The sequence below is a fragment of the Suillus bovinus genome, assembly GCF_016758785.1.
Source record: "Suillus bovinus strain UH-Sbo-P2 chromosome Unknown EDB93scaffold_11, whole genome shotgun sequence".
NCBI classification, from domain to species: Eukaryota; Fungi; Basidiomycota; class Agaricomycetes; order Boletales; family Suillaceae; genus Suillus; species Suillus bovinus.
Window position 1 is genome coordinate 605452 of NW_024542067.1, and position 20049 is coordinate 625500.

General features: G+C 41.2%; 1 protein-coding gene across 1 annotated transcript; it reads right to left on the reverse strand.

Moving 5' to 3' along the window:
• Nucleotides 1–4264: 4264 nt before the first annotated feature.
• EDB93DRAFT_1247842 (uncharacterized protein) lies at nucleotides 4265–5752 on the reverse strand (the record flags this gene model as incomplete). The annotated part of the gene is made up of 2 exons (XM_041452640.1): nucleotides 4265–4754; nucleotides 5526–5752. 2 exons carry the CDS (start codon nucleotides 5750–5752, stop codon nucleotides 4265–4267), a joined length of 717 nt encoding a protein of 238 aa, XP_041310507.1.
• Nucleotides 5753–20049: the final 14297 nt, after the last annotated feature.

Below are 20049 nucleotides of genomic sequence, written 5' to 3' on the forward strand. Positions count from 1 at the left end.
AAGGCAAAATCATAGGAAATCAGCTCTGGGGAGAGCCCTTGGCATGTATTCTGCTTCACAGCAGCTGCCAGTGAAGCACTGTTGGGGGGGGTCTAAGGTTTGTATATACTGTGAACCAGACTTCAAGTTTGTTTGCCCATGTGGCAAGTTTTCAAATTATGAGAAGGCAGAAGTGGAGACACCTTGCCTCCTTCTGTACTGGTGATCAGGAGGCCATTAAAGCACATAAGAAGCTAAGGGAAGGCCAGGATGGTCATGAGGGTAGCGTTGGAAGGTGTATGTATATTATGGATCTGGCACCTTTGACACCATCTGTTACCTTAAGTTCTAACCATATTGTTGGTTCCAGAAGCTTCTCCGTGTTCTTGTGTATTTCCATACACTTCAGTTGATAGTTTCATACCTCAAAGTTTCTGCCAAACTCCCATAGAGGTATATATTATAATTATTACTAGTATTTACATTAGTATCATTACTAGCCAAATAAAACATTGGTGTCTGCTTCAGGCTACCGACCATTACTACACATGTCGATGCAGTCATTTGCAAACTGCAGATAATGATACATGCTACTTCTGGTGACCATTCCCATTCCTCAAACCAATCAAATACTTTTTACCTTTGAAAGGTTTGATGTTTCTTCCAAATGCCAAATATGCAGGCAAAAGCTGTCATTATTTGGTGTGCAGTGAAGGTTCAATTGACTGTTGGATCATCCAGCAAATTTCACCCTCCTCAATTCTCTCTAGATCAACTGCTCTCTTGGGCTGTCACCTACATATAAGTATCTGGACTGTAGCTGACCACCCACTGACATTATCATACAGGTTAAGCATGATGTCTACAGATGAAATCCAAGCCTTCACATCCTGCACACTGATGGTTGTGTTTAGCAGAATGCGCTCTAACAGGTCCAGTTATTGATCCAATCAATGATGCACACTGAGAGGATGGCGGATCATTGAAGGAAGGAATGTCCGCTCTAGACGAGTGAAGAGCTGAGGACACTTGACTTGCCCATTGATTTTCATACTGTAGATGCATGAGGCCATGCCTGAGAAGCACTGTGAGTGACATGTTGTGCAGATAATATGAGGTGTAAAAATAAACCTGCTTTCCTGGACTTTCATCCTGAGTATGGACATCATGTTTTCGTCATCCTTAATCTTTGTATGAGCATTATCCAGTTCCTCCTGCATCTTCGAGTATTTTTCTGTCATATGTCCAAGTGTGTCTGCAATTCCTGCCTTGCGGGCCCATGGTTCAACAACTGTCTGTGAGAGCTCATCTCGCTCACTTCTAACATCTGTAAGCAATGGTTTCAGTTGAGTAATGATTGAAGCAAGGATATGAGAATCCAGGGAATAAGGACATCCTGTGACATTTACAAGCAAGTTTGGGTTTGATTCAGTGTTAAGCTGGTGCTCCAGTTCTAAGGCAAGATTGATGGAAAAAGGGCAAGGTGGCAGTATCTTGAGGTCTGGGATCTCCAATCATGGAAATTGAATGCGAGGATCGGAGGACTTGCATGTGGAACAGTCACACTTGCACCAATATTCTGTACAAACAAAAGGTCGTACCCTGTGCAACCATGAGATGCGTGTCTTGGGTTTCCTCGTCCTCACTAAGTCTAATTTTGTAAGAAAGATAGAGAGAGGTAAAGATGTGAGAGGCCTTTGTCTTTGTCCTCATCTTCTTCTTCCTCTACAATGTTGTTGTCTTCCTGATCAGAACTGATTCCATCATCATCTTCATATGCTGGGCCTGTCAAATGAGATCGTAAAGCGCCAATGCCTTCTGTCTATGGGAGATGAATAAGTTAACTGGGAAAGAAAGAAGAAACATGTGAGACACACTGGAGGGATAGAAACAAGACTCGGGCAAGATCACTTTGTGAGTCCAGCAAAGACTCACTCAAACACCATTGGGAATTGTGCACCAGGGGGTGTAACAAAGTTGAGTTTGACTACTGCTATTACAATAACACTTATAATCCTACTTATTTCTCTTTCTTGGAACCATAACTACTGCTTCTAGAACACCTCTAAACCAGTTACCTTGCTGCCTTCTCTAGATTCTTCTAGACCTGGCTAGTTTTTCTTATCTGATGGCCACCTCTAGACTTGGCTGAATCTCTTATCAAGCGGGCTATCCGCACCTCTCTTCTTTCTGATTATCTTGATTGTTGCTTGACTACTATCAACATACACAGTATGGACAGTCTTCTATGTTTCACCTATATTTTTAATCTTGATAGGTTGTACTATTTCCTTATCTGTAACTCCTTATCAGACATAGCACAGCCACAGACTTGTATCTATATAAATACCTGTACTTTGTAGTAGATACCTCATCTTAATCTACTTGGGATAAATCAGAACTACCTGATATCTCTGGTACTTGGTTTAACCAGAACTACCTAGTATATACTAGTAATCCTCTTTAGTGTGTGACCCCAACTCAGTATGAGATAATTCCAGAAGTAATGGGCACTATTGAGTTGAGCAATGAATGGTCTATTGCACAAGATTATTAGTTGTATTTACTACATGACAATGATACACACTATTTAAGAAAAATACCAGGTTTAGGTCCGCCTAAAACAACCCAATGGTTATTTCTAGTGCCTGTCATGAAAAGTGTTGAGTGATGGTGAGAAGAGAGAAAGATGTGGCTGATCAACATTGAACATTAAACGATCAATCAATGATCACATCAAAGTTGAGTTGATCAAATGTTTAGATGATGTAATAATCACTAGTCATTCTAATTCACGTAGTTCATCTCCATTATATATCATATATTGATGCTTTCTACTGTAATAATCTACTTAGAACTACATGCACACTAGGTAATCTACTCTACACTATACAAGTGATCCCAATTTCATGCAATTCATCTCCATTGTGTATCAGTGCTTTTTCTACTGTAATCTACTAGCTACACTATATGTATGAGTTAATCCAATCTTATGCAATTCATCTCCATTGTGTATCATTTTTTACTGTAACCATCTACTCTATAGTACATATACAAATCATATCAGTGAGTAAGTACAAGATCCAACAAGTATTCTACTAAAGTTCTGATATCCTGCATGTCATCACCTTTATCATCAAGTGTCTCAATGATTTCATCATCACTATCATGATCATGCTTGTGCTCATGACCAACAAGGATACCGTCCATACCATCTCTCTCTTCATCGAGATCAACTTGCCCCTTCCTTAAGCCTGGAGAGGCTACCCCACTAAAGCCAGGAAGTGTATATATCTGGAAGATGCAGTCAAGGAGCTGGGAGTTGACCAGCCACTGGTGTGTACAGAATTCTTGAACAGCGAAATGTAAAGGTGAGTCTTCAAGTGATAAATAAACACAAGTGAAGTGCCGGTCTTCATCCACAATAGACATATGCAAATGCTGGACTTTGATATTGCACCTCTCAATCTCCTCCTTTGCATGCTGTATGTGTAGCCATTGTCACATTGTCTTATGAATAGTTGGTTTCACCCACATCTTGTCATGGATGTCTTGCTGTATCTCATGAAGAAGATTGAACTCCTTGAGGAAACTGTAGTACAACACTTTGGACCATTCAAGCAGTGTATGCAGTGGATGGAGCTGTGATGCTACCTTATTATATTTTTTGATGGCTGTGATAATGCGTCTGAAGGGACTTCGAGATATGAGCACACATTTTGTAGGCTAAATAATCACATTACTAGGTGGTCATTGAAAGCCACAAAACACTTACCAATCTCAGAGATATTAAGCTTTTGCAACTCAAATAGACACTGTACTACTAGGCACTGAAGGTTATTGAGGGCACACTGATAGGTGTGCATTGCCATATATTTCATGGTTTCTTGATACTCCAGTGAGGTTGGCTGCCACCGGTGAGTGATACCCATCTTGACCTCTAAGGTGACTATCTCATATTGAAGTGTATTGAGGCATTTGGAGTAGTACCTACATTGAGTTTCAATTTTTCTCATAGCTGACACATTGGCAGAATATGACATGTCCTGTGAGGAAGGCAAAAATTAATAGTCAGATGGCATTGTAGATAGAAACTGCAAGGATACATTGCTTGTGCAAGTCCTTGTGAAAATAAATAATAGATTAACACAAATAACAAAGAAGACATCTACATAACTTACTGCACATCCCTCAACGTATGAAGAAGCTCGACATATGCCATAGTATGAATATCTCACATGTTCTCCTTGCCAAGACCAGCAATATATTCAATCTCGTCTTGATGCTAAGCCTCCAGATTACCAACCTGGATACCAAGCGATGCCTTAGCATCATCAAGGGTAAGAGACTCCAATGTTATAATGTTAATAGATTGCTTGTAGTTATGGTAGATCATCGTGGTGAGGTTCAGGTATTTGTCATTGTACCATTGTTTGAAGAAGAGATCAAGAAAGACAAAGTGGTGATAGATAGTTGCATAGCGGATGACAGGAGCGAGTGCATTAGATGCACTGAAGAAGTGTTCAATGGCTCCAAAGTTCTTGATGCCGGTGCCTTGAATGCCATTCGGATGATTCTTGGTTTGACAAGTGTAGTTATGTGCATAACCATGAAACACATCAACACAAATATAGCAGCCTTGCTGCTCAAATGCTTTACCAAGGATACTGGCACAGATTGTTGATGTGAACCCACAGCTAATGTTGTAGACAGCAAGAGAGCACTCACTGAGGAGCTTGAGAACCTTAGATATAATTGCAAGGGGGTACTTGGCCCTATGTGCAAGTCAGAATCTACAGATGGTTGATCATTGCAAAAACTCACAGTTCTCCACTATGTTACACATGGTGTAATATTGAACTTGAATAGGTCTACTCTCTTATCTCCAATAAAGGAGAGATCAAGAAGAGAGGGTGTTTTGTAGTCTAGTACAAGACTGGCTCCCACAGTCAACCAGCAGAGCCCCTTTCTGTTAGGGAAGTAGGTTGGTGGTCAATCGTCTAGGAGACAGATTGTGCCTATAGCTAGAGGAAAAGGATGTTTCTTTCAGAAGTAAAGCAGTATTCTAATAGGTCATACACTAGAGAGAATCACTAGTGTGTACCAAGGAAGTCTATTAGGTTAAACTAAGTAGATTAAGATGCGGTATCTACTACAAAGTATAGGTGTTTATATAGATACAAGTCTTTGGCTGTTCTGTATCTGATAAGGAGTCACAGATAGGAAAATAGTACAACCTATCAAGATAGCAAGTATAGGTGAAACAGAGAAGACTGTTCATGCTGCACATGTTAATAGTAGTCAAGCAACAATCAAGATAATCAGAAAGAAGAGAAGTGCAGACAGCCCACTTTGATAAGAGATCCGGCCAAGTCTAGAGGTGGCCATCAGATAAAAGAATCTAGACAGATCTAGAGTCTAGATGGTAGCATAGTACTGTCTAGAGATGTTGTTCTATAAGCAACAGTTACAGTTCCAAGACAGAGAGATAAAGTAGGATTCATAAATGTTATTGTAACATACTGCAAACCATATCTGCTACTCACAAAACAAGGCCATGGCGATAGGCAAAAACAAAGATGCCCATTTCATCAAAAATGCTCCACATCTGCTTCTTTTTGTCACTTGCAGCAGCCTTCCAGTTCTTGCTGCAGTCTGATGCAATGTTGTGTCTTGACAGGTCTGCATTGGCATCTTCATCGTGATAGTCAGCTTCCAGTAAGTCCAGGAATGACTTCTGATTGTGCCACTGTATTTTGTGGTTGTACCTCATTGGCAAACTGGTCAACGTAAGTGTGAAGAAGAATGTAGTCGCTCTTAGTATACTGCTGCATATCACCACAATTACATGCACCTTCTGCCATTTGTTTTGCTGAGTTCCTGTCATCAAGAACATACATTCATCCAAAGATGAGAGTGGGCTCTCCCTCCAATTTATAAGTGCAAGGGGGGTAGATATTGAGAACATGCCAGTAGTCAAGAGCTTCATTGATCTTCCTGTCAACACTACAGAGAATGGCTAGGTAGGTATCAAATGCCCCTGATAAGCATGTATAATAGTCATCAATAGGATATCTAGTAAAACATCAGCATCAGTGTAAGAATGATAGGAATACCATGTACATACCTTGTACAAATCACATAATACTTTCCCAAATGTTTCGATACTGAACAAGGGCTTGCGGGCACATAGAAGTCAGAAATGTTCTAAAGTATGTAGTGAAAATGCAAGAGATGGTGCATATGGCACATGACCCAAGTATTAAACATGAACAAGTGCTGTAGTGGGAGACAGACTGTCTGCATCGTGTTGGATCAAGACTTTGGTGTCAAGTGTGAACATGTCCACAACTGGAATGTAAAAGTTATATTCAGATGGTGAATGCGGAAATATCAATGTCCTATGAGTTGAATTTGAAGCTTTCCAGAGAAGAAACAGATCAATAAGTTGAGAAAGAAGTGGGGCCCGGTTTGAATATAGATTTTCTATACATCTGTGCCATGTACAGGAATCTTTATGTGTATGGTAGTTTCAGCTATCTTTTCATCAGCAGGGATGTATGCTACTAAGTTAGAACTCATGGATTGTCAATATAATCTCAGATGGACATGCACAACTATCTCATCTTCATTCCAGGACTCAGGGACTAGTTCCCACTCCCCAAGTGGTCCCTCATCATCAGCATAGTTTGAAGAGCCTGGGATTTGTGAATGAACATCCCCCAGTGCAGCAAGAGAATCAGCACTGAGGCCCAGTAAACTAGTGAGCAGAATATTGAGTGTAGAGAAAAACTTTACCTGTTGTATTGATGCGATAATGATCTTGAGTTGCAGACCTATTCACATGCTACTGCCTGTTGTTCAAGAGTATCATTGCAATATCATCTGTTATACATCAATCCCGTGATATGGACCTTGCGAGAAACACCCTTTTGACATTTTGCTGCAGACATTATGTAGGACGAGGATACCAGAGTATGTCTTCAACATGGTTGACAATCAACAAAGAGGCCACATAGTCACATGCACATTGTTAAATAAAGAACCTACAATGATATACCGGTATATATGCATGGCTATGGCTATAGTTAATATTATAGGAACAGATAGAAAGAAATGAGTGAATCTAGACTTAATTCTAAGATGATATTCAAGCTCGTTGTAGGCAATGATGAGTGCAAAGGTTTGGTCGTGAGCAGGATGCCCAATTGCCTAAAGAAGAAGGTTATTTCTCATTGCCAGTACTAGTAGCAGATATTGCCAATATCTTATGTTACCATGTTAGAAATGTTCAGCGTTATTCACTAATTACTAGCAGTGTAAGAGATTGATGAAAAGCAAGTTAATTAGTTTGCTGTTCCCAAGAGCGTATGGCAACCCAAATAGGTAAGGTTTATGTGAGGTCGAGGTGCACTCAAGAACTATAAACATCTTCTTGTCACAAGTTTTAGCAAGTTCAAAAGCAGATCCCTTCCTGTGACCCTTGCTAAAAGTCATCACACTACTTTAGTAGGTGATGGCAACCAATATCCAGTGTTGCCCTCATAGTTCTAGTATTTCCTTTTTCTTTCATACTATTCTCTACCTATAGTATATAAGCAGCTTACTTAGTACTTGTAGGGCATTTGATCTTTCCCTCACAAATAAACTTAAGTTCGGACAGTTACCTCATCTGAAGCCTAAGTATATTCGACATCACATGTATTCACTTTCTAAGTTTTACTATATTTTTAACTGCTATAAAATCTAAAGTCTATTACCTCGCTATAGTCATTGTCAAGAAGGCCCGATCACCCTCCAGAACCTTGACTTTTCTATCTCTAAAAAAGAAAACCTTACACCTTTTTGGATATTGACAAAAATGCCAATTAGTTTGCACCCTACTGCTTCATCTCGCTTCTTGACTGGGTCAAGAAGCTCAAGCATAGTTTCCCACACTCTTAACCAAGAACTCAAGAGTACTAAGACCTGGGACAGCTTAGCTGTACCTGTAACTACTGGGACTGCCAGCCTTATAGTTAAGCCTCCCTAATTCAGTCTATATAACTCGAATAAGCTGGGATTGAATTCCGCTCCAGCTCAAGGAGCTATGCTTGGTCCTACTATTAGTAGAGAAATATTAGAAGATGATGAAATCCATTTTGTACCTTCCAGTGAAGGGACCCCTAGACCCACCCTTTCAACCTTGAATCCTGAAAGGGATTGAGTACTGCAACTAAGGGAAGTATTTGACTGGTCAGACTCATATGACAATGAGAACCTAGGAGACTCACCAGTATTTCCAAAACCCAAAACAATCCTGAGGGATGAGCTCTGCACTCTTGAACTCCCAATTCGTAAGAAGGGTAAAGGGAATAGACCCAATGGAAAAGGGACAGCTGGATAAAGGTAACCTGCTGGAGTCCAAGTTAGAAAATTGAACAGAATTCAATGAAGAAATGGTCAAATTCAATAGACCTGGTTCCAATGACTCTGACGAGTCTCTTAGAAAACTCTGGGATGATGAGAACCAAAGAGGTCCTATCTGAGTCTAGAACATAGCCCTTTGACAATTCCAAAAGGTTGCCAGAGAAGAGTTCACTGAAAAATGTGAGCAGATGGATGAAATGCAAGAGCACATTCAAGAACTGGAAAAGTGAGTTATTAAAGCTCAATCTCAAAAGAAATGGCACAGAGACTGCTCAAATAAACTATTGGAACTTGTGCTCAAAATGACCTTGCCAATGTTCATATCACTACCACTGTTAACAACTATTCAAAATAATAGTTGAAGACTGAAAATGAATCTGCAAACAAAGACAGCAAAGAACCCCAGGATGCAAATCCCTATCAACAAATTCCTGTTGGGAAGAGTGACACTTGTTACTGAAGGGTGTCATTATTATTGTCCAGCAAGAGTTTGGTTAAATGAGTAATAATCAGGAATAATCCAAGTAACTCAAGCTCCCCGGATTCATCATCCAAATCAGATGAAGGAAGTGAATGATCCTTGATGGAGTCATCAGACGACAAGGATGGGACTAAGTTTGCTGCTATCAAAATAGTCCACAAACATGAGAAAGAGAGCCCCCCACTCACCACTCGAAAGAACCATGTGAAGACTTCACTAAGAACCCCTAATAATGATCTATCTGATGACTTTAGTGCTAACATTTTGGCTATGGAACCAGAGTCAGACCATAGTAGTGACTCAGATGGCACAAAGAGGCAAACAAAAGCTGTCTGATGTAAAGAGTAAATCTCTGCTGGGCTCAGCAGAAATTGTACTACCTAGTCAACAATATTTAGGTAGATCTTAGCACGACCTATGCTGCTATACTTGCAGAGCAAGTGCGTTCAATCCTAAAGGGATTGCTAATTGGTATTAGTAGTAAAATGTGTCAGTAATGCAAATAAAAAAATGTCTGAAGCTGTGAAACAATGTCTGAAGGTAATCCAATGATGTTCAAAGCCAAAGGGTGATGTCCAATATTTTGGACTTTTGGACTTCACAATAATAGGTCAGAATCTTTGTAACAAGTGTCAGATTGCGAGCAGTATGTGCGAGTATAACAAGTGATGGAGTATGACGGTGAACGAATGGTAATATTTCACAATGCAACTAAGAACTATGAGAATATTCTGGGTGATCTGCAGAGTCGGGAAACAGCTCCTTACTACTGGATGATAATTGCTACGGGTCACTACAGAGTATTTAAGTAAGTATGTAGAAATACAGAATACTATAGGTGAAGATAGTAGCAATATTTTTCGGGTCCGATTTCCTATGTAATAAGACACAAGGTGCTGCAGACATGTAATAACACGGTCTGAATGTCAGAAAATGTGCACAGGAATAACTACACACCTAGTGAGGCTAGTTCAGATACCCAGGACACGGTGAACGTTCAACAATTCAGATGGTTAGTCTAAACAATGTTGGGTCTTGCTACCTAGCTACATTGTCTAGAAGACAGTGTTTGACCCTAAAGGGTTTCTGTACTAAGCTCAAAGCTCAGAGAGAGAGGAAAACTACTAAGACTCTGACTGGTGGTGCTGGAAACTGGTGAAGAGGTAACTTGATTATGTAAGCTACAAAATAGCAAACATAAGGTAAAGACAGTATCTACAAGCCTAGTCAGGAATGAGTCTCTATAACGGGATGGACAAGTGCGTGTGAAGTGTGATCGGCTGATGCGATGTCCAAAGGTCCGATGCGGAGTGGCTCAGACATGTGTGAAAGTGCATCAGACATGTGTGCATATGTTTCAGGTGTTGATGTGAGTATGAAAATACGTGGTTCTAAGTCCAGCACCACGACCATCATTACACCAAAGAGAGCATCATGGTAGATTGAACCTGTTAAAGTATCAACAAGGTTTTTTAAAACATGAAGCTTCATTCACTTACAACAGGCAAAGCAAATTCATCCACCTTTAAGAAGTGGGTCCACGAGGTTTAAGAATGGCATGACAGAGCCAAACTCTCAACAAAACAGTTCCTAGGCATGCTAGGGAAATACCTAGGAGGTCACACCTACAGGTTCTATGAAAGAGATATTCTGGATTTTAAGAAAAAGTACACCCTTACCAAATTCTTCAAACAACTATTTAATTATGTGTTCTCTAAGGACTTTCACATGGTGCAAAGACAGAGATTCCTGTATTGTTGACAAGAAGGCTGTACCTCAAGGGATGTTGACGAATGTGAACTGGTCCGTCAGTTCTGGATGAACTGCAAGCCTTATATCAAGGCATCATTAGTTGATAAAGGCTATGACCCTGATACTGTAAGCATGGACACCATCAAGAGAAAAGCCTTATGCACTGAATGAGTGTTCCTTAAGAACTCTAAGGATCCTAATATCCTCATTGCACTTAACCCAACATTAGCTACTGGAGTAGCTGAAAAGGATACATGCCCTGAGCGCCGCATGAGGCATGATCGAAGACCAGACCATCACTCCTAGACACACACATTAATGGCAAACTCAGTTAACACATCTAATGCCCGCAACCCAAATAAATCAAGGCAGCCTAGGGAGCGGACAAAGAGCATAAACTCTTGAATACCACAACAATGCACTAGTCAGAGTAGTGAAATGATTCAGAAAGTTAAAGAACTAAATCAGTGCTTTGAGTGCAAGCAGACAGGTCACTTAGCGAAAGATTGTCCTAAGTATCATAGGCTTTCCCCTTACCAATGATTGTTGACATCCACCTTGTGGTCCAACACAGTTGGAGTCACAGCTGCTGATAATCAGACTGCAGTAGTTGCTGAAGGAACCACCAATAGACTGTTTGTATTCACTAGTTGCAATACCTGATGAAGTAAGTGATCTTGAAAGGTTAGGACATGCTCGACACCTAGTGATTATTTACCGAACCTTAGCAAATCTGAGGCTCACCATTCCTCTAATCACTGATGAGCTCTGCAAGCCACACCGCGATCCAGTTCAGGCTCAATTGTTACAATAACATTTATAAACCCTACTTTATTTCTCTTTCTTGGAACCATAACTGTTGCTTCTAGAACATCTCTAGACCAGTTACTATGCCACCATCTCTAGACTCTTCTAGATCTGGCTAGATTCTCTTATCTGATGGCCACCTCTGGACTTGGCCAGATCTCTTATCAAAGCGTGCTGTCTGCACTTCTCTTCTTTCTGATTATCTTGATTGTTGCTTGACTACTATTAACATGTGCAGCATGAATAGTCTTCTCTGTTTCACCTATACTTGCTATCTTGATAGGTTGTACCATTTTCCTATCTGTGACTCCTTATCAGACACAGAACAGCCACAGACTTATATTTATATAAACACCTATACTTTGTAGTAGATACCGCATCTTAATCTACTTGGTTCATCCTGAACTATCTAGTATCTCTGATACTTGGTTTAACCTGATAGACTTCCTTGATACACACTTGTAATCCTCTCTAGCATGTGACCATTAGAACATTGCTTTACTTCTGAGAGGAACATCCTTTTCCTCTAGCTGTGAGCACAATCTGTCTCCTAGATGGTTGACCACTATAGAGCCTCACATCTCCACAGGCACTTCCCTCCAAATTCTTCCACCTTCCTTACAAACTCTAGCTCTAGTCCACAGGATACGTTTAGCGCACTTAGCTGCACTTGTTTTATTTCGCAGATTTTGCGCATCCGCACTCGCATTGTCTGTGCACTTGTCCATCTGTGCATCCCATATCCTTAAGAGTTCATTGGTGCATTTTCCCATCATATTCTCTTTTCGTCTAATTGTTTTCCACCGCTAATACTCGGCTCTGCGCTTCACACATAACCAAGACCCTATTACATAGTTTGCATATTATTTATAGCCTGTTTGACTCGTCACTTCAGACCTGCACACCTAGTGCCACTTAGTTATTTTACTTATACCCCTCTATTACTTATGTACTGGGTCAATTTTCTGCCCACTTTCTCTGTGTCTCTAGATACTAGGGAATTTTACTCGTTGTTTGCCAGTGACTATCTAAAGTTGCACGCATAAGTTGTCCGCTTTTGCATTAGCATCAGCCAACCTCAGTTGGGGTGTTGACACTCATCTCGCCTCGTCTCTCTTTCGCCTATCTCGCTAGTTTGTACTTCACTCTCATTCGCATGCATTACCTTCACGTCGCACACCTTGCCCTTCACCTTTTGCACACACACATCCACCTTTCATTCATTGCATCGCTCTCGCCTCGCGCTTCGTGCATTGCTCAGTCTTATTACTCTTTTAGTAGTTTGGTGTCCCTCTTTTTATAAGAGAGGTTTCCCTTTACTCAGTTAGCTGCCCTTGGGACGACAATTTCACTTGCACCTGGGTCTAGCTGTGTTTGCTTAGCTTAGCACCAACTTTGACCACAGTTTAGATTCCTCATCTTCACCGCCAACCTACTTCCCTAACAGGAAGGGGCTCTGCCAGTTGACTGTGGGAGCCAGTCTTTTACTAGACTGCAGAACACCCTCTCTTCTTGATCTCTCCTTTATTGGAGATAAAAGAGTAAACCTATTCAAGTTCAATATTATGCCGCACATAACATTGATCAATTCAGCCTCACTCAATGGGGGGATCAAGACACGTACTTGTTGTCTGATAGGCATGATAACAATGAGTACATCATGTACTTCTCCTAGCTGAGTGACCTGTCATTCAACATCATGATATGGCTCACCATCCTGAAAATTCATAACATTGAGTATCTAAAATGCATGAAGGTACCAGATCAACCTGACCTATCAGAAGATTCTTCCACCAATGAACAGAAGGTGAAAGATATGGTCAGTGATTCTGACTCTTCATCCTAGGAGATGTCCAAATGGGATAGCACTGATTTTTGGGGATCTGAGAGTGAGGACTTAATGGCTAACCTGCCTGCCTTGTAATCCTGTGAATCGAGTAACAAAGAAGAATCTATACCTAAAGGTGAGTTCTTTTGTGGAATGGTGAACTACTCCAAAACTGACTTACCTGACCTGCGCTCACTCCATAGACAGGCAGTGAGACCAAAATCTTTAACCCGCATACTGCCTAAGTTGATTGTTGTTGCTATTCTACTCAATGAGAAACCTTGTAGGGCCCTCCTAGATTCTGGATTGTTAATGGATTTTGTATCCAGTACTTTAGTAGATCAGTTAAAACTGAAGTATGACATATTAGAGAGACTCATATCTCTTCAATAAGCTATGTCAGGATCTAGAAGTGCTGTGAAAGCTACTACTACCGTTGAGTTTGAGTACCAGGATGTCAAGAGTCAATGCACCTTTGATATCACTAACTTAGAGTCTTATGGTGTCATCCTGGGCATGCTGTTCCTATTTCAGCACTAAGTCTTAATAAGATTCAACCCTCCAGAAATAAAAAATTACAGTATTGACCCCTTACCAATTCAAGGTGCCCAAACCCAAGTCCTCGAATTATGTGGACTGAGTATTTTGATGGGTATTATCGAGTCCTATATTGAGGAACTTTGTCAATACACCAGTGGAATCTGCAAAGAGGCTATCAATACACCTTTGCCACCCCTGAGAACCATTAAGCATGTTATACCACTGACTGACAAAAATTACACCTACTCATGGCACCAATCAAAGTATCCAAAGGTCCTATGACCCTTATGGTGCGCAAAGCATGATGATTATCTGAAGTCTGGCCTCTGGGAGTTCTACAGCAGCACCAATGTTGTCCCTATGATAATGATGAAAAAGGCAAGCAAGGATGGTGAATTAAGACTATGTACCATATTAGACATCAGACAGCGAAATAAGAACACTCACAAAATAGTGTCCCCTTTACCTGATATTGATATGATACTGTAGAACGTTTCATCTCACCCCTTCCATTCCCTTCTAGATGGCAAAGACACCTATAAATAAATATGTAACATACCAGAAGATGTTCCTAGATCTTTGTTCACGATGCCTGATGGTACTATGATCAGTCATATTATGTAAATAGGGGACTGTAATGTTGGTGCCACTTACCAATCATTGATGAACCATATATTCAGGCCATACATTGTAATTTTTATGGACATTTACCTCAATGATATCATCATTTACTTAGACACAGTGGAGGAGCATGTACAACATGTCAAGGTCATGATTGATTGCTTGAGAGACAACTATTTCTTTCTCAGTGAACACAAACTGCAATTCTTCAAGACAGAACTCACCATACTTAGACATGTCATTGATGATGTTGGTATCAGCCTAGATCCTCATAAGGTGGATAAGATTCTAAACTGGAAGACACCTACCTCTAAAGAATTGCTGATGTAGTTCATTGGCTCTATAGAATACCTTGCCGCTGGGTGTAATGGTGTGCGTATGCATATGCAGCACCTGTCCAAGGTAGCTGCTAAGTCTATGCACTGGAATTGGTTCCCAACTGATCAACAAGTATTTTACATGGTATGAGAATGTGTCAATGCCCACAGGAACACCAGACAAAAAGTGCTTGACCTACCATCAGTACTAAATGGAACCTCCCGGGTGAATTTGATAATAGACACCTCGTTCACAGGAGCTAGGGTGTTCTATCACAAGGTGACCTCATCCAGACTACATATGTCATAATGTTCTGGTCAAGGAAGTTGAACTCTACTCAGCAGAATTACCCTGTCCATGAACAGGAGTTATCAGTGATTGTGGAATCTCTGAAGCATTTTCAATACTTACTAGTGGGTGTGCCTTTATATATCTACACTGACCATAAAGGCCTTGAATGGCTCACAACACAGTCCAAGCTATCTCCAAGGCAGGCCAGGTGGCTAGAGTCACTGAGTGAATTTGACTTCACCATTCAGTACTTACCTGTAGAAGAAAACACCCTAGCTGATGCACTATCCCGGATGTACAGCAATAAACCTAAGGGTATGGTCCAAGCAGCAAGCAAGTGTGTAAGTGTTGAGGAGGAAGATGTATCTAAAATATTGCTCCTAAACTTTATCATGGCCCCAGCATACACCAATTCCCCACTTGTCCTGGGTGTGACTAAGCAGTGGTGATCTGCCCGCCTTATGCAGAAGTTGATAGAGCTACCCACAGAGGGTACAGTCTGCGAAGATGCTGCTCCTGCAACTAACAAACACCACAGGTCAGTATCTCAATGGCAAGGGTTGACTGAAGCAGAAGGCAATGGCGTACCTCAACATGTTGCACCCCACCTTGAGAATAAGGGCATACCCCAGCAGGTTTCACCTGACCTAGGCGACAAGGGTGCACCTATGACAGACTTGCTTGTCATCTCAAAGCTACAGGGCGAGAGAAACACAAAGTCACTTACCGCAAACTCAGTTGAACGCCAGGAGTGGAGGCATCCTCCTGTATATAGAGCTGGGCATCCTGGCATAGATGATGGTTCATTAGTCCTGAAATGGAAAGCAACCAACTCACCTGGCACTACCATGAAGAAAGTGATCCTTCATGTGGGCAAGCCCCCACCAGCATCACTGGAAGGTAGGACAGTAAACCCAGACTGACAAACACACCAAAGTGTGGAATCTCAGTCAAGAAATAAGGATACACAACCTGATATAAGCACCAGTGCCAGTGACATCAGAAGTAAAGAGTCTGGGCAACCACCTGATTGCATCAGTGGCAATACATCCATTGACATAAGCAAGACAAACAGGGACCTACAACTGGACACTGACAGACCCACCAATAACTCTATAATCCCAGTGCACTCACTCCCACCTCACATCACTAAAATAATAGCCCTAAGTGACCCAGTCAATTGATATATTTGACCAAGTGGCCAGAAAATATGTGTAGGACCCCTTCTTTGCATGAATACTAGAAAGCCCAGCAGCATTCAAAAACTTTGAAGTTCACAATGGCTGCATTTACTTATGGGATAAAGGAGTGCACGTTGTAGAGACTCACGTCTCCACAGACACTTCCTTCAAATTCTCCCACTTCCCTTACAAACTACAGCTCTAATCCATAGGATACGTTTTGCGCATTAGCGCACATATTTTATTTCACAGGTTCCATGTACAGCCACTTGCATCGCGCGTCCATCCTCGCATCATTCCCACATCCATCCATCTGTCCTCCCCATGTCCTTAGATGTTCATTGGTGCATTTTCTCGCTATATTCCCATTTTGCTTAATTGTTTTCCCTCGCTAATGCTTGGCTTTGTGCTACGCGCGCAGCTGAAGACCCTATTACCTACCTCGTGTAATATTTTTAGCTTGTTCAGCTCATCACATCAGACCTGTGCACCTAGTGGTGCTTAGTTATTTTACATATACCATCCCTTTACTCTATATTCTGGGTTGATTCTCCGCCCACTTTCTCTGTGTCTTTAGATACAAGAGAATTTTACTCATTGTTTGCAGTGACTATCTAAGTCTCACGCATTAGTTGTCCATATTTTACCTTAGCATCAGCCAACCTTAGTTGGGGTGTTAACAGTAGTCTCGCTTCATCTCTCTTGCTCATGCACACTACCTTCACATCGCGCATCTCGCCTTTTGCCTTTTGCACTTGCATGTCTGCATATCATTCATCGCATCTCCCTCGCCTCGCGCTTTGCGCATCCTATAGTCCTATTACCCTAGTATTAGTTTGGTGTCCTTTTTTTTTTATAAGAGAGGTTTTCCTTTACCCAGACAGCTGCCCTTGGGTCAATATTTTACTCGTGCCTGGGTCTATCTGTGTTTGCTTAGCTTAGCACCAACTTTCATCACAGTTTAGATTCCTCATCTTCAACGTACTCTGCATACCAGATGTAAAGTTAGACCAGTGTCGGGTATGAGAAATAGTGATATCTCATGCCCACTCAATCCTAGTGCACTTAGGACCAGCCAAAACTCTCATCTACCTCCGTGAGAATGTATGGTGGAAAGGAATGTGTTCTGACATCCAAGCCTTCTGTGAGTCATGTCCCACCTGCCAAGTATCTAAACCAAGCAACCACCAGCCATATGGCCTGCTGGAAACACTAGAAGTCCCCACAAGGCTGTGGCAGACTATAGGAGTAGACTTCATAGGTCCTACCAAAGTCCAAGACCCTAAATGACATATTTGATATGATCTTAGTTGTAATCGACCATCTCACATCTATGGAGCATCTAGCAGCCACCAAACAAACCTATTGGGCTAAGGACATAGCTGAGGTAATGTTCCACCTTGTGTACAAATACGGTATGCCTTCCAATATCATGAGTGACAGAGACACACTATTCACGAGTACGTTCTGGCAAAGGTTTCACCAACTCACTGGTGTTGAACTTTGTATGTCAACATCATTCCATCCACAGTCAGATGGTGCAATTGAGTGCACCAACTGTACAATTACTCAGATGTTAAGACAAGCAGTATCACCTAACCAATGTGACTGGGCGAGCAATCAAGTTTACAATAAACTCAGCTTGTTATGATATGACAAAGTACCTGCCATCCATACTCAACTATGGAAGATTGCCACCTCCCCTCATCTGGAACACCAACTCTGAATTTCCAGGTGTTTATGTGTTTGCACAATGCATGAAGGATGCCATAATGAGCGCACACAACTCAATTATAGCCACACATGTCAAAAATACGGTCAACACAAACTGAAGACACATGGAATTCCCTTTTGTAAAGGGATATCTTGTATACCTCTCAATGGAGAACCTCTCACTGCCAAAGGAACACACTTGCAAACTAGCTCCAAAATTTGTAGGTCCTTACAAGATCTTAGAAGATTACAAGAACAACTTCTTGTTGGATCTGCCAGCTCACCTCAAGCAACGAGGTGTTCACCCAGCCTTTCACACTCATCTACTTTGCATGCACGTCCCCAACAATGATCGCAGATTCCCAGAACGGCAACTGGAGCAGATCACAGATATTGGACAACTTGAAGAATGGTCCATGACCTAAATAGTTGACCACCACGGTGTCTTCTTAGATAGATGATCTATAGATGAACACCTACAAAATCAAATATCTCCATGGTCAGTGATTCAGACAAATACCAATGACTGATAATGTGGTCGTTCGTGGGTGGCCTGTTAGTATATCCAAGCTATGGTCAGACAAAGGTACTCTATGATATCAGTCTAGAAACACTAGTCAACCCAGTGATATGGTGTTGACTAAAAGAAACAAAGAAACAGGAAAAAAAGAACCAAGACTAAGCACAATCACTGGTGCTAAACAGAAATGAGAACTAAGACTAGGCACAATCAATAGTGCTATATTCTAAACTTACTATGAAATGGTCGTGCGAAGCTGTATTGGTCACTCCCACAGCGCAAACAGGTAGGATCAAAGGTCAAGACTTGTCAAAAGCTTCCGTAGAACTCTTAGCCTAATATTGAATCTGCTGCTAAGGAACTCACAATGAGTATTAAACAGAATCAGAAACGGATGTCCTTGGATTTCAATACCAAGTCCCCTATTCAATAGCTAAAGCCTATCTGACAAATAACAATCCTGGCTCAGTGTGCTACTCAGATGTGTGAGGTCAAGTGGATAATAATCAACTCCTGAAGTCTCCACACTAAGCTACTCTGAGCCTTTAGCAGACGTAGAGACAACACGAAGAATCAGAGATAAGGCTCAAATGTATTTGCTACAATCAAAAATATGTTAGTATGTTAGTGACATGACAATAAACGAGCACTCAGACTGTTAGCTTTCAATGGGTAGAGAGAGTGAAACAGATAGAGTGAAACAGATCCCAGACTAAAAGAAATAGATCCCAATCCTAGAGAAACAGATAGAGAGAGAGAGACAGAGATACGTGCACACAAACACAAACACTCAGAAAAACAAGAGACTTCTCAAAACAAATAAGCCAGGCCTTGCAGGTTGTTGAGCACAGTAAGCTCAATGGCTCCTACTGTCTCATCAATGTACCTGACAATGTCGAACAACTCTTCGTGGTTGTTGCTGATACTAATCACACACAAACCTCACTCGCAATTTTATTAAGGGTGACTCTGGGAGTCAGATTGATTGCTTTTCAGGCCAAAATGGAGGTCCTTATATAGACAAATCTACATGGCTATGCTAATTTACTCCCGCATACCTAGGTATATTCAATTTTCGTTTTCTCACGTATCTAGATATACTGCATTATTTGTCATAGATCACAATACCCGTGTGAATCGTACATAGGTGAACATGATTTATCAGGCTTAGTCATAGATCAGTTGACTGTGGTAAGAGAACATGGTTTACATAATGTGTTGAAACTTGTTTGTATTTGGTGTTATTTAGAGATGTAGCATATGTCATAAAGCAAAACTGGGTAACACATGTATTTAAAGTTTCCTGGAAGTTCCCACAAACAAACATATGTGGGAAATATTTCTCATGGAAGCTTCAGATGCGTGAGAATCTAGCTGAGTCATCTTCGAGCCAAATAACACAAAATTTGTTCCATGCAAAATTCCTGAAAAATATTCACTAACACCACACGGTCATGCACTGGACCAGTTTGGTGCAGGTCAACGGATTGGGTTCTGATGCACTTTCAATGTTGATTATTCTACAGGTAATAAAGTATGGGCTTTGTATCACCAGGTTTCCTGGCAAGAAGCTCTCACTCAATACTTTGAAGCCATTGGCGCCTATGGT